The sequence below is a fragment of the Ascidia mentula genome, chromosome 5 (genome assembly GCF_947561715.1).
Source record: "Ascidia mentula chromosome 5, kaAscMent1.1, whole genome shotgun sequence".
Classification (NCBI taxonomy): domain Eukaryota; kingdom Metazoa; phylum Chordata; class Ascidiacea; order Phlebobranchia; family Ascidiidae; genus Ascidia; species Ascidia mentula.
In genome coordinates, this window is record NC_138570.1 from 9645153 (window position 1) to 9657894 (window position 12742).

Genomic DNA, 12742 nt, shown 5'->3' on the forward strand with positions numbered 1-12742 from the left:
TGCTCGTTCTATAACCGTGCGGTCGCACGTTTAAATGCTCTCGGCAGTTTCCGAAGCCCATTAGACTTTGTACTGGGTGCGTAGAATGCCAGACAGATAAACGAGCAGACTGGTTGTGTAGTTCAAATCGCTTGCCGCGGGCGTGGACCATGCGACAAACCCTCATGAGAAGCAGAGGCATGCTAGGAATTTATTTAAAATGTATGATGGCTATTTTAGTCACCACTATGAAAGTATGTTTGACAGCATTTCAACAACTAGTATTTCATTTAGGTTGTAAGTTAGCGGTAATATTAATCAGCTATGGCCGGTTTCAGCAAATTTTTGTTGGCTGGAGTAGTAGGTGCAGCCGTTGCTGCCTTGTTTGAAAAAAGTGTGGCAAATTGCGTTCCAGGCGATGTTTTACAAGTGTTGCCAATAGACGAAAAATACGCAATACCGGTCGCTGCATTTGCGCTTGGAACGTCAGCATATGCAGCAGGGGAGTGGATGAGATGGGAAATCATACGCAAACTTTTGACATACAGGTAAGTTTTACAGAAACCAACTTGATACGTTGTACTGTCAGGTTGTGGTTCAGTGTTTGTTTAGCGCACATGCTATGCTAGGAACGTACGTGGGTTTCTGGTGTGCCGAAAAATAACAATAAACTGCATTTTGTAGGGACTGGATGTACAACCACAGAAGCTGGAAGACCAAGGTATTTAAATTCCTATTTAAATTTCCAAAGAAAAAATACCAAACTTACCAGAATTTTATCATGTTTTCCAGGCATGGGGTTTACTACTTTCAGCCCTGGTACCAAAGAAAAACTTGTTATATTCCTTCCAGAATTACCTTCCAAAGTATCCCCTACCAAAATTGAATGACACTTGTGAAAGGTTTTTTGTTTATGTTTACAATGCTGATCATTACATTAATATTTGACTTTAATTTTTAGAACTTTAAAAATGGTTAAACCCATGCTAAACGATGAGGAATATTCTCTAGTTGAGCAAGCCATGAGTGACTTTCAACAAAACGAAGGTCCCAGACTCCAAAAAGTATTAGAGCAGAGGTTTGTTTGCATTAGCATATTTTTGACATAGTAAACAAGTGATATAGGTATGTTTGTCTTTACCTATACAAAGTTTACTTTTAACATAAAAACTTTAGTTAATAATTAACAAATAATATTCAATTTTAATTTTTTGATTCAGGAGTTTAAATTAAAATACATATCAAGAAAAAATTTTGAAAACATTTACTTACCAAGTTTAGCATTCTGTTAACATGTCTATTTTTTGCAATAGATACAAATCTGAAAGAAATTGGTTGAAAGAACTGTGGGATAAGTATGTTTATCTAGCTGGAAGAGGACCACTTCCAGGTAAGAATTTTTTGTAAATTGTGACAAATGAAAATTTAAATAAATTTTTCTTGTTTTAGTTCATTCCAATTTCAGCTGCAGCGGAGAAAAGCATTTCAAGTATAATGACCCATCTGTTAAGCAAGTTTCTCAGGCTGCCAACATTATGTTTGGGTTCATGGAATACAAGGAAAAAATTGCTGCAGGAAGTGTATGTAACAGCTTATACCTAAAGTCAAAACGATTATTTTGAGTTTTATTGGTCTTGCTTAAAACTGGAAATTATTTTATGTGTTACATGCAGCTGCTGACCATGATGATACAAAATATTGTACCAATTTGTTGTGAGCGGTACAAGTATATTTGTTCTACCACCAGGATACCAGGAGAGGAAATTGATGAATTAAAAACTTATCCCAACTCCAAACACATTGTTGTTTTCAGGTAAAACCAGTTACACCACAAGATAACTTAACAGAATCCTAAAAAAAAATGCATTGAGTTTGTACATCTATCCAGGAAGGGATCAATGTACAAGTTGCCATTGTATGCAACTGATGTGAATGGCAAGGAAACCATCTTGACACCTCGTGAAATCCAAAACCAACTGGAAAAACTCATGGAGGATGCACAAACTGTTGAGGACAAATCAAACAACAGTGTTGTGAATCCAAGCATTTTTACAACAGCAAACCGTACCCGATGGGCTCAAGTAAGAAGAATGCAATGAAGTGTATCCATGTTGAGATTTGATTGTTCAAAGTTTTTGTATTTCAACAGTTTGTTTTTGGTTTAACATGTAATTTTTTTATTGATCCTATGTTTGCAGATCCGTAAGAGGATGTTAAAAAAACAACTAAATGCAGAAAGTTTGGAAGCTGTTGAAAGTGCTGCACTTTGTTTGAGTTTGGGTGAAAGTAGTCCAGCTGTAAGTTATATAAATGAACTATGTAGACACAAAACAGTTAAACAATTTGTTTATTTTTATTATTTTTCGCAAATAGCAAAGCAAGCAATAGTTTTGTTGTTATTACCATGTGTGTTTTGTTTGCGATGTAAATTTACTTACAGAATCAAAGTGAAGAGTTTAAACTTTTTTTGACTGGCAACGGATTTGATCGTTGGTTTGACAAGTCCTTGAATTTTGTCACTGAAGCAAATGGTGCAATGGGTTACAATGTTGAACACACAACAGCAGAGGCAACAGTAAGCTGCATTATTTACACTTTTTTGCATTTTTACATTTTTAAAGCAAATACTACAACAAAAATGAATAGAACAGTTAGATAGCATGGTTCCATTCTATATGTTTGTCACCAACTGCTGCTTGTAGGAACTATCTTATTGTAAATGCCATCTTCGATGATCTGGGTTTCCCATTTTATTTGTGTACATATCTTGTCAAACCAAACCACTAGTTGCTTGTTATTTTGTGTACATGAGTGCAGAGACAAATTAAGTGGTTACTACTTACAGTTGTCTGGCAGAATGTGGGAGTATGGTTTGTATCATGCAAAATACGACTCCTCTGCGAATGCCACACACCGAGACAAACCACAACACAAGGTTATTCCTCAGCCACAGCTTCTAAAGTGGGAATTGGAAGAATTTAAGGAGGATATTGATGAAATTCGGTGTGATTGGGATAAACTGGTGAGCTCCCACATTTACATATTCATTATAAATAAAGTGACAATTAATTCCCTAATCTTTTTCTTTCTTGCTCAAAAATGCACACCTGTTTTTATTTGACATATTTTGTAGTCTGGAGATCTTGATGCCTTTGTATATTTTTTGGACAAAGGAAAAAGCTTCATCAAGAAGCTTCGTGTAAGTCCAGATGGTTACATGCAGATGGCACTACAATTAACCTACTACCGGTTTCACAATAAAACTCCCAAAACATATGAAACAGCTGCTACAAGGCATGTAACTTTTACTCATCATTTTAGAATTTGTGTGTGTGTGTGTGTGTTATTACCAGAGACAGTTTCTAGTAAAATTGGAACAAACTTAAAAAGTTTTTATCTCAAAGAAACATATTTTTTAACCTCTGTTAATTGTACCCCTTTTTAAAATGACTACTTCTATCCCTGTGCATGCTATTGAAGTTTCTTTATTGCTAAAGTACAGATTTTACTCCTACCCTAAAAAAGTATCATTTTTCTTTTGGTGTGTAGGTTGTTTAATGAAGCAAGAACAGAGACAATCAGGCCTGTATCGGAACATTCAGTTGCCTTTACTAAGGTAATCTTGTCACACGAATTGCAGTTGTTTTCAAAGCAGTTTTATTTATCAGCATGGTTTGATTTTAGACATTTGATGACCCAACTATCCCCATTGCTAAGAAGGTGGACTACCTGAAAAAGGCAATTGTTCATCAAACTCAATACAAGTTTGATGCCATGAATGGAAAAGCAGTTGACAGACATTTGTTGGGTCTCTATCTTGCAGGAAAATTTACTGGTGCAGTTCCTAAACTGTTTACCCTCAAGGTAGAATTTCCCATTTAATCAACACACAGTTTTTATAACCTGTTTTTCAACTTATGTTTGCATTTAAGCCTTTCTATGAAGCCGATGACTTGTCAACTTCTCAGTCTCCTCTTCGATATGATCCTATTATTGGTAAAATAACTCCATATGACCCAGTTGGTGGTGGGTTTGGTCCACAAAGACCCGATGGCTATGGTGTTGCTTACTTCATGACTGAAAATGATGGTAAGATTGCTGTTTTTAATATTAATTTGGTGCGAAAACAAAATTGGTGTTTGTTTAGTGTCATGTCTTATAACAAGCTTCAAAAGTTGCCCGGACACTGGTTCAGACAAGTTTGCTGCGGGTTTGCAAAAAGCTGTGGATGACATCAAGTTTTTGCTTGAATCGAATGCAAAACAACAAAATGGAGTGGCCAATGGCAGTGCACACAAATCGTAAAATAAAAGGTGTACGATGGTGGTGTCGAAACTACTGACCTTAAAATCCAAAATATTATTTGTACTTTTTCTGATTTGTATACAGTATGTAACCCGGTATGCAAGTAGTGATGGATTTAATATAATAGCAGCATTATGGCGCTTAAATGAATGTCATGGTGACATTATGCAAATAACCTCTATAGACTATTGTATGTTATTTTATCTTGTATTTTTATGACTGGATATTTGACTCTGTTACCAATATTTTGTTATTAATCATGAATGAAATTAACTTGCGAAAGATAACAAAATTTTCTTATGCATTTATTTTAGCAGATCCAGTTTGTTGCTGACCATTCATAATAAAATGTTCTTGTATTTTATTCAAACAATAAAAACTGCAATTCCATAGTAAAAACCATAAATTAAAGAAATTGTTTAATACAGTGAGACCCAAAGGCCTAAAAAAATTACACAGGTAGGAACTTGAAAAACATTAAATCTAATTGGCAAGGAAACCTGTAATAAACTTCCAATTTTGTAAAGCATAAAAATTAAAATCAGGCAAATATTGCACAATAATTTCACTCTACTGATTTAAGTATGCAACGTCAATTGAAAGAAGCAACAATATGGGCCATTTCAATACTTTTTGACAAAACAAAAGCATGTGGAATCTTTTGTTGACACAAGTGCACATTTTTCCGTTTGCCAAAAGTTTCCACTAAACCTTCATAATATGAAAGAGGGCACCAGTCATCAATAGTACCATAATAGAACACAAGGTTGTCGAAATGTTTTTCCAGGATTTGATCTGGTCGTTTATCAACCTAAATACAAGAGTACATGTGTAAATGAGAATCTTGCCCACAAGAAAGCCAGATGAAGACTTAAGAGTAAGGATTATACAGTCACTGCCACCCATTAGGAACCTCACTAAGAACAAACCAAAGTGGAACACAACATGTCCGAGCCACTGCTAAAAACCAAGTGTTGTCAGGCTCCGTTAATTTATATTGGTAAACATACAACTAAATTTTATTCAAGATTAGTTCATAGAATTGAACAAAAAAAGCCAAATAAGACATGAGTTTTCTTACAAACCATCTTCATATCACACCTGAATCATTTCTTGCAGACCCATGAGAAGTGCACAGCGAATGACGTCTGTTGTGACATTCTGCTTTATGGTGTCAAAAACAAACTTTTCTTTTGTCTGCAAAAAACAAAGAAACCTCAATACACCTTCTACATCAATGAAATCAGAAGTTCATCAATCTAAACCTACCTTGGCAAAAAATGGGATAATGCAATCCAACACTACATTAGGTATCAACTTCACAACATGAAGGGCTGTGAAAACTAAAGGCACAAACCAGTTTCTATTATCTACCAAATGTGTTATTTTTAGCCCGTTTGGTGTCTGTATAAGTTTTTCAAATGTTGGCATTAACAAAATTCCTTTCACAGACAGTTCCTTGTATTCAGACAGGCTTTCCATCATCTGCAAAATGATGTATGTCCCTATCGAATGCCCTATCAGGAAGACTTGCTCTGCTGCAGGTATTACTTCCTCTACAAGAAATTTGGTTTTATGCACAATTTGCTGCTGTAAACCACAATCATCCATGCTTGGATGCTGCATTCCACTTCCACATCTTGCATGCCCTGCATGGCTGATGCCCCAAACTGGCGTGTTTGTTAAGTGACACAGTTCCTCAGCAAACTTTTCATAAAACTGAATGCATCCAGGATTCCCAGGAATAATTACGTACAGCCTTGGCCATTGCTTTCCCGTAAGTGATCTTGCAGAACTTCCATTTGAGCATTTCATGTACTGAGTGGCAATGCCAGCTTGGCTTTTCCAATAATAATTACAAGTGACAGACATATTTTTTCTACAAACTGTAACATATTGAAAGTATATTGGAATGAAGAATGGTTGACATATGACATACAAGTATAAAAAGCGACATGCAGTAATCAAGATATGTAATATTTGCACAATCCACCATTTTTACAAATGTGGCAAGTGAACTTTGGACTCAATGGTTGCCAATCAATTATTGTCTAATTCCATGCCACTAACACAATGTCAAATAACATGTCATCACATGAAATGCAATAAATGAACAAACAGAATATTACAAACAACATTGAACCTGATTTTCCAACATTATGTTTCACGAGTCTATGCCATGTAATGGTACATAACATAGGTTGTCACAAGTCCTGAGAATTGTGTTTTGTATGTATTTTGAGGATGATCTATGATTTATAAACAAATTACTTGGCTCTTTTCATGCCTCCTTGCTTGCATGTAGTGTACTAATCCAAACTTACATGAAGTTAAGTTAATATCACTAACAAGGTAATACAGTAACGGCTAAAAGTTCGTTTTTACTTTTACTGGTACTATAGCAGACACACAATGAATATCAATACAAGTGTAACATATAGTATATATCGCATTTACATTCTACTTAAATAAGGCACCATGCTTATTACAATTGCTGATTTGCACTTGAAAATTGCAAAAGGCTATTTCAACAAGTATGCAGAAAACAGTCTATATAACAAAAAAAAACACGTCATGTTAGCAAACTTCCTGGCACCACAGAGCAAGGAAGTTGTTGGGAGATTGAAGCAGCATGCAAATCATGATTAGACAGCTGACTCAATTTCACAGAATACTTTAATTTGTTTATACAGCTGGCAGTGCATTTCAAGGAATACATGAAAATTCTCATCCAAGACATCATCCAACTTCCCATTTGATATTTTGCTAACAGAAGTTGGAAGGCTTTCTTGGTCTTTGTGTTTGTGTTTGTTTTTCCTAATTAGACGGGGACTTAGTTTTTTAAGACCTTTGCTCTTAGGTTTTAGGTGGTCCATTTTACCAGACTTAAAAGATAGTTCATGTGAAGAATGGGATCTGGACAGTTTTGGTGAAACGCTGCTAATGTCTTCATTGCTTGCACTGAAACTTAAAAAACTGTCACTGTCCTGTGGGTCCTCATTGGTGAGGTCTGCCAAATTGTTAACAGAGTTTGATTTGTAGTTTGATGAGAAGTGATTATCCAAAAAAGACATGGGCAATGTAGGATTTGAATGTCTGATACTTAGACTTTTTGCACCATTGTTGCTATGTTTGCCTTTCAAAATTTCAAATTCTTTTTGTAAAGCTTCCACCATTACTTCCAAATGCCTGTAACAAGTGAACATTTTAATTCTCCTGAAAACATAATTTTTTAAGTCCATGAGTTTGGTTTACCTAAAACTACAGTTGGACAATGCTTTCACCCACGCCATACACTCATCATCACTTTCTGCAGTCAGCTTGTATATTCTTGTGCCCTCTCCTGCAAACTGAATGGAAAATGTAAATGGGGAGTCTCCACCTTCTGCCAGTTGGACAGAGCAATTTTCCAAGATGATCACGCCAATAGGGTCTTTGTCATGTCTGTGAAAAAAGCATCTACATTAGGCCCAATTTTTAAATAACGATGAATGTGTACCTTTTATCAAAGTAGAAAAAGAGGTTTCCACGAAGAATGCACCATCTTTTTTGATAACTTGTGTTGAGTTCACCTTTCTTCCAAAGCCAGCCATCCTTGTCAGGTGAATCATCACAGGAGGCATAGTAAGCTAGATGTTTGTCATTAAGCTTCATTCCAACACTTTCGTACAAACAAGCATGACAAAAACCCTACAATCATATGTTTCCAACTGCAGCTGCAACACTAAATCCAAAACATACTGTGTGGCATACCGTTCAATTAGTAATTTTTGAAGATTTCTTAAACACAATCGATACGATTGACACAAAAACCAAGTTAACAATACCGTTGCCTAATTCGCAAACGTAAACAAGGCGAACTGCCAACAGAAACGTAAATCAGCCGTGAACATGGAGTGCATCAGCGTTACTAAAAGCCCCTTCGGCCCTTCGTTACAGACATGCCATGAGTCAGATATACGGCAGTGTTATATTTTGTACTACGCCCCAGTCCCGGGTCAGTGCAGCTGTATAATTTGCATAATGGCATTTTGCAAACAGCGAAGGACGTTCTCAATACAAAATATTATGACGTTATAAAAACAAGTTATTGTCCTCGCTGGGATTAATAATTTGTTTAATTTTAGTTTTGTTTTTTTCAAAAAAAAATCAAAACTTTATATTATTTAGGCATTTTTGTGTTAGTGCTCTGGAGATTTACATGAAGTTACTTAACCGGACATTTGTTATTTTGTGCTGTGTAATTTCTCCCCCTGACTAGGCCCGCGGTTTTGTCTAGGGATGCACCGAAAGTTCGGTTTGCCGAAAATATTTTTGCAACTTTTTTACTGCATGCTACAATGATACGCAAAGTTTAGAATCATTGTTCAAACTGTACTAGTGTGTTTTAGTTGTTAATTGTCATCGAAACTTAAGAAGTTGGTACAGCATTCTTTAAGTGCCAATAAAAGAATGTATGATAGGATCTGATCCAGCACATGTTTTGTTTCAATTTATTTCGATTTTAAAGAGATGGACACCAACATTAGTTTCGGTTTATTCGGCCGAATTTGTTCGGCAACTTTTGCCGAATACTCGGTTTCGGCCGAATAAAAAAATTGCTGTTTCGGTGCATCACTAGTTTTGTCCACTGATATGCACATGTGATTTGTTTTATAAATGAAACTGTACTTATTTGGCCTACTGATATTGCATAATTTATTATGTCTGTAATTTTTATAGAGGCCCTGTTTTTAACTTTTTCACCGTTGTTTTTTAATTTGGTAACGGTGCATGTGATTTATTTAGTAGTACGTCACAAATATAAAAGCACGTGATTTCTATTTCATGTTGATTGACATGAAATGAAAATAGTCAGACCAGGGTTGCCATTTGGCCGTCTTCACGGCCAAATTCCAGAAATTTGGCCGTTTGAAAATCGGCCTGGCCGCGAAAAAATCGTTTGGCCGTAAGGCAGATATTTGGCCGAATTTGGCCGAATTTCACTTGGTACTATATAAATCCACAAAAGGCATTGCTGGTTTCAGGTTATCAATAGATTTGTGGACGATTGTGTTGTCATAAATATGTCTCCGAAAAATTGTTACGTCATAAACTAATCTTGACTGAGTTGGCAAAGAATTATTCTGCAATCGTAATGTTTTAGCAACATAACCGGTTTTGAAACCACTGATAAGCATATAGATAACAGTGTTTTAAACATACAATTTACGAATTTATTTCCGGCTATATAGTCGTTTCTAAAGGAAATCATCAAACTTATAACGTGATTTGGCCGAATTTTGGCCGTAAGAGAAAAAAAATATCAAAAACGTGATTTGGCCGAATTTTGGCCGTAAGAGAAAAAAAAATTGGCCGTCAAGTGTTTTGACCATCTGGCAGCCCTGAGTCAGACAATAAATTGACCGATTCTTTTGAAAGAATGGAAGTTTACTGAATTTTACACTTACCACATAAAACGATGTTTCACGTGATCAAGAGGAAAATTCATTTGTTGTTTATCAAAATTGTGCTTTTAACAAATTTGCGTAACAATTAGACAAAATGGTTAAGTTTAATATGCTAATACACATAAGTTTATACTATACATATATGGTGAGTTTTGTACACAGTTAGTGAAAAATTTTAAATGAGTAAGTGATATTATTCAAGTTGTTTCATTTGTTCATGATATGATTTACCGTTTTGCAGTGGATAAACGTAGGTTTGTAATGGCCAGTTGGAGATATCAATACCCACAAGCTGGACAAAATACTGTCAAAGATGAAATAGACTTCGCTGTATTATTGGAAGATGCAAGTATGCAAGAACTGCAGGAGTTGATGGAGAATGAGGACAAGATTAATGAAATAGTGTTGGACCATGAAAAGGTGTCTGTCATTTATTGAAAGAATATTTTTGGTTAAATATATTTTGTATCTGAATTTTAAAGATAAAGAAACTTAAACTGGACAAGGAACTGATTCAAGCTGAAAACCGAAGCATTGCAGATGACAACATTACTAAAGAGCCTAAATTAAAACAACTCCGAGAGGAATTAGCATCAAGATATGAGCAGTTGAAGGATTTAAATGACAACTTTAACACAAATCAAGCAAAACTAGGTGAAATTTACTGAAACTACCCATTATGGTGTGCCTTGATGTAATATAAAACAACTTTGATATGTGAGACACTGCCCCCAAATATGTTTAAAATAGAAATTAATGGCACCAGTTTCCTTGTTGGAATATTTGATCTGAGCTGCCAAAAATTATATTTTATCTTTAACACAACGGGTTTCTTTTACACATCTTTAAATATAACCATAGCAAGAAAGTACTTCTGCTTACTTGTCAATGTATTTCACACATATATAGATATATATTTTTAGAATCCTTGCACAAAGATGTTAACCTTGAGACAATGCTTGCAGTACTGCAAACAACTTGCGCTGAAACAGAAGAACAATCAGAGGTGTGTGCATCCAAAAAAGAAAAATTTTCTTACTAACAACTGAACAATGCTTTTTAGAATCTGGCTGATGAATTTTGCGAAGGCAAAGTAGAACTACCAGACTTTCTTTCAACGTTTAAAGCTAAAAGAACGCTGGCACACATGCGGCGAATTAAAACAGACAAGATGCGAGAATTAGTGCTCGATGCACAAAGAAATCCACCAGTCACTTCCAATGTGGCAGTACCATCCAGAACCTCGCAGGGTATACCTCAGTACCCAGGTTCAATAAACCATTCTGGACAGCCCTATCCTAGCCATAGCCACTTTGGCCAAGCCCCTAATCACTTCTCCAATCCATACGCATCTCCAACTCAACCACAACCTTACAAATGGTCATAACAATTAAATTTGCCTCGAGATGTTTTTAATCGTTATTCCCCACAAACCTGTATGTGGATGAGGATATGTATAAGTTTTAACTTATGTGTTCTTTATTTGTTTTTGGTAGATGTGTGGTTAAGCAGTTTATAATTTTTTCAAATGTATCACGGTAACTTACTGCTTAATAAAGTCAATTCTCGTTTTGTTCATATTGTCAATTATTAATATAGAAATAAAACTGTTTATATGTTAATTTTGCAGTGTTGTCCCCGAAAGTCCTGTATGGTACTGCATTGTTTAGGGAATAGTACGTAGACTTATAGGTGCAGTAAAATATATTATTTAAATAAAAACTCACTCTGGCTCATGTTATTAATGTTCATGTTGGCATTTATGTGAACTTTAATTGAAAAGAAAATAATCAAAAAATTAATATTTAATTCTCTGTCACGATTGAAACAGTTAACAAAATTCAAATAATTTTCATACAGGATTGCCTGTGTGAACACCGCCTAAAATACCTGTCAAAAAACAAATCGCTTAGCAATAAAACTACCATATTTAAATAAACAGAAATAATAAAAACAAAAGAAAACAAACAAGTGGGCTCCAATAAAATTTACTATAAAACAACAGCATGTTTAAACACAATCACCTTCTATTTCTACTATCCAACAAAAAATATTTTTATACATTACATTATCACACATGCATTGTTGGTATTGTCTTTATTAATGTTTTGTTTCTTTACTGTTCCTTTAAAATGCTTTTTGAAGTCTTTTTCCATCTGTTCAATGTAGAATTCATTACACCAGTCACCAGCATTACTTTCATGTATTAACATAGCATCACCAACGGAGTGATGGCTGGTTAAATGCTCATCCAGTTCGACGCTGCTGGTAGTGAAAGGTGAGGCTTGTGATTTATCTTGTTGAGGAACTTTCACCCAAGGACGGAAGCCACCCATTTCTGCAGTCCTTCTCCATGTTTGTTGTTCAAAACCTTCTCCTTCACCTTTTTTATGCGTTATCATGGCCTGATAAGCTTCTGAAATTTCTGTAAAAGCTTGCTGGGAGTTTACACCTTTGTTGAGATCAGGATGCAGCAATAAACTTTTCTTGTAAAACGCTTGCTTGATTTTTGGCTCTGATGCAGTAACAGGAATACCTAAGATGTCACAGTATTGTTTTAGCTGTCTCTTTGTTAGTGAAATGCTTGCTCTTGATGAAACCCTCCGCAGATATTCATCAAAAAACTTGCTTGAAGTAGTTTCTTTGGCCTTTACAATGCAAATTTTCGCACAGCTTTGTGCTTTGGCAGAATACATTTTAAAGCAGATCACCAATATATTTAAAAAAACACTAAAAACATATTAATGGAAAGTAACCTTTCCAGCCTACATACTTGAGAGACAAACGCAATTAATACAAGTAACCTCCACATTGCGTTGAACAAAGACACACTCTTGCAAGCCTACACTGGACTAGAACAAAACAACAGAAGAGTTCAATACCAGCTGTCAGGGTAAAAACATTCCTTTATCTCAATTACCGCCCTGTCAATTCACTTCGACAAGTTTAAACAGCAGCTCGATTTGACGGCTGGCGTCAGATCTCAATGTACCAATAGACCATGAGTT

The 12742-nt window shown here is 35.4% G+C and overlaps 5 protein-coding genes across 5 annotated transcripts; 2 read left to right on the top strand and 3 right to left on the bottom strand.

Annotated features, from left to right (window-relative positions):
- Window positions 1–279: 279 nt before the first annotated feature.
- LOC145904072 (carnitine O-palmitoyltransferase 1, liver isoform-like) lies at window positions 280–4687 on the top strand. The gene is made up of 16 exons (XM_082992301.1): window positions 280–527; window positions 664–700; window positions 772–881; window positions 941–1057; window positions 1293–1369; window positions 1429–1559; window positions 1653–1792; window positions 1868–2060; window positions 2178–2276; window positions 2420–2554; window positions 2825–3001; window positions 3113–3273; window positions 3529–3595; window positions 3664–3843; window positions 3912–4068; window positions 4127–4687. The coding sequence occupies exons 1-16, from the start codon at window positions 304–306 to the stop codon at window positions 4282–4284; spliced, it is 2163 nt and encodes a 720-aa protein (XP_082848427.1). The 5' UTR covers window positions 280–303; the 3' UTR covers window positions 4285–4687.
- Window positions 4688–4745: 58 nt separating this feature from the next.
- Window positions 4746–6177, bottom strand: LOC145904073 (lipid droplet-associated hydrolase-like). Its single transcript, XM_082992302.1, has 3 exons — window positions 5554–6177; window positions 5386–5481; window positions 4746–5095 (listed from the first exon to the last, which is right to left on the bottom strand). Exons 1-3 carry the CDS (start codon window positions 6154–6156, stop codon window positions 4877–4879), a joined length of 918 nt encoding a protein of 305 aa, XP_082848428.1. The 5' UTR covers window positions 6157–6177; the 3' UTR covers window positions 4746–4876.
- A 49-nt stretch (window positions 6178–6226) lies between these two features.
- Window positions 6227–8004, bottom strand: LOC145904074 (uncharacterized). Its single transcript, XM_082992304.1, has 3 exons — window positions 7784–8004; window positions 7540–7728; window positions 6227–7473 (listed from the first exon to the last, which is right to left on the bottom strand). The coding sequence occupies exons 1-3, from the start codon at window positions 7936–7938 to the stop codon at window positions 6930–6932; spliced, it is 888 nt and encodes a 295-aa protein (XP_082848430.1). The 5' UTR covers window positions 7939–8004; the 3' UTR covers window positions 6227–6929.
- Window positions 8005–9979: 1975 nt separating this feature from the next.
- Window positions 9980–11356, top strand: LOC145903295 (vacuolar protein sorting-associated protein 37B-like). Its single transcript, XM_082991371.1, has 4 exons — window positions 9980–10154; window positions 10217–10388; window positions 10658–10740; window positions 10798–11356. The coding sequence occupies exons 1-4, from the start codon at window positions 9996–9998 to the stop codon at window positions 11119–11121; spliced, it is 738 nt and encodes a 245-aa protein (XP_082847497.1). The 5' UTR covers window positions 9980–9995; the 3' UTR covers window positions 11122–11356.
- A 131-nt stretch (window positions 11357–11487) lies between these two features.
- LOC145903444 (uncharacterized) lies at window positions 11488–12508 on the bottom strand. Its single transcript, XM_082991525.1, has one exon. The coding sequence runs from the start codon at window positions 12428–12430 to the stop codon at window positions 11798–11800; it is 633 nt and encodes a 210-aa protein (XP_082847651.1). The 5' UTR covers window positions 12431–12508; the 3' UTR covers window positions 11488–11797.
- Window positions 12509–12742: the final 234 nt, after the last annotated feature.

Bases quoted from the DNA above. Each gene is read 5' to 3' on its own strand.
- LOC145904073 (XM_082992302.1), bottom strand. From the start codon at position 6,156: ATGTCTGTCACTTGTAATTATTATTGGAAAAGCCAAGCTGGCATTGCC. The intron at 5,482-5,553 runs GTAGGTTTAGAT...TGTTTTTTGCAG, and splicing joins TTATCCCATTTTTTGCCAAG to ACAAAAGAAAAGTTTGTTTT. The intron at 5,096-5,385 runs GTGTGATATGAA...TCTTGTATTTAG, and splicing joins GTCTGCAAGAAATGATTCAG to GTTGATAAACGACCAGATCA.
- LOC145904072 (XM_082992301.1), top strand. From the start codon at position 304: ATGGCCGGTTTCAGCAAATTTTTGTTGGCTGGAGTAGTAGGTGCAGCC. The intron at 3,596-3,663 runs GTAATCTTGTCA...GTTTGATTTTAG, and splicing joins ATTCAGTTGCCTTTACTAAG to ACATTTGATGACCCAACTAT. The intron at 4,069-4,126 runs GTAAGATTGCTG...GTGTTTGTTTAG, and splicing joins CTTCATGACTGAAAATGATG to TGTCATGTCTTATAACAAGC.
- LOC145903295 (XM_082991371.1), top strand. From the start codon at position 9,996: ATGGCCAGTTGGAGATATCAATACCCACAAGCTGGACAAAATACTGTC. The intron at 10,155-10,216 runs GTGTCTGTCATT...TGAATTTTAAAG, and splicing joins TAGTGTTGGACCATGAAAAG to ATAAAGAAACTTAAACTGGA. The intron at 10,389-10,657 runs GTGAAATTTACT...ATATATTTTTAG, and splicing joins CACAAATCAAGCAAAACTAG to AATCCTTGCACAAAGATGTT.
- LOC145903444 (XM_082991525.1), bottom strand. From the start codon at position 12,430: ATGTATTCTGCCAAAGCACAAAGCTGTGCGAAAATTTGCATTGTAAAG.
- LOC145904074 (XM_082992304.1), bottom strand. From the start codon at position 7,938: ATGAAGCTTAATGACAAACATCTAGCTTACTATGCCTCCTGTGATGAT. The intron at 7,729-7,783 runs GTACACATTCAT...CTTTTTTCACAG, and splicing joins TTTTTCTACTTTGATAAAAG to ACATGACAAAGACCCTATTG. The intron at 7,474-7,539 runs GTAAACCAAACT...CACTTGTTACAG, and splicing joins TTGTCCAACTGTAGTTTTAG to GCATTTGGAAGTAATGGTGG.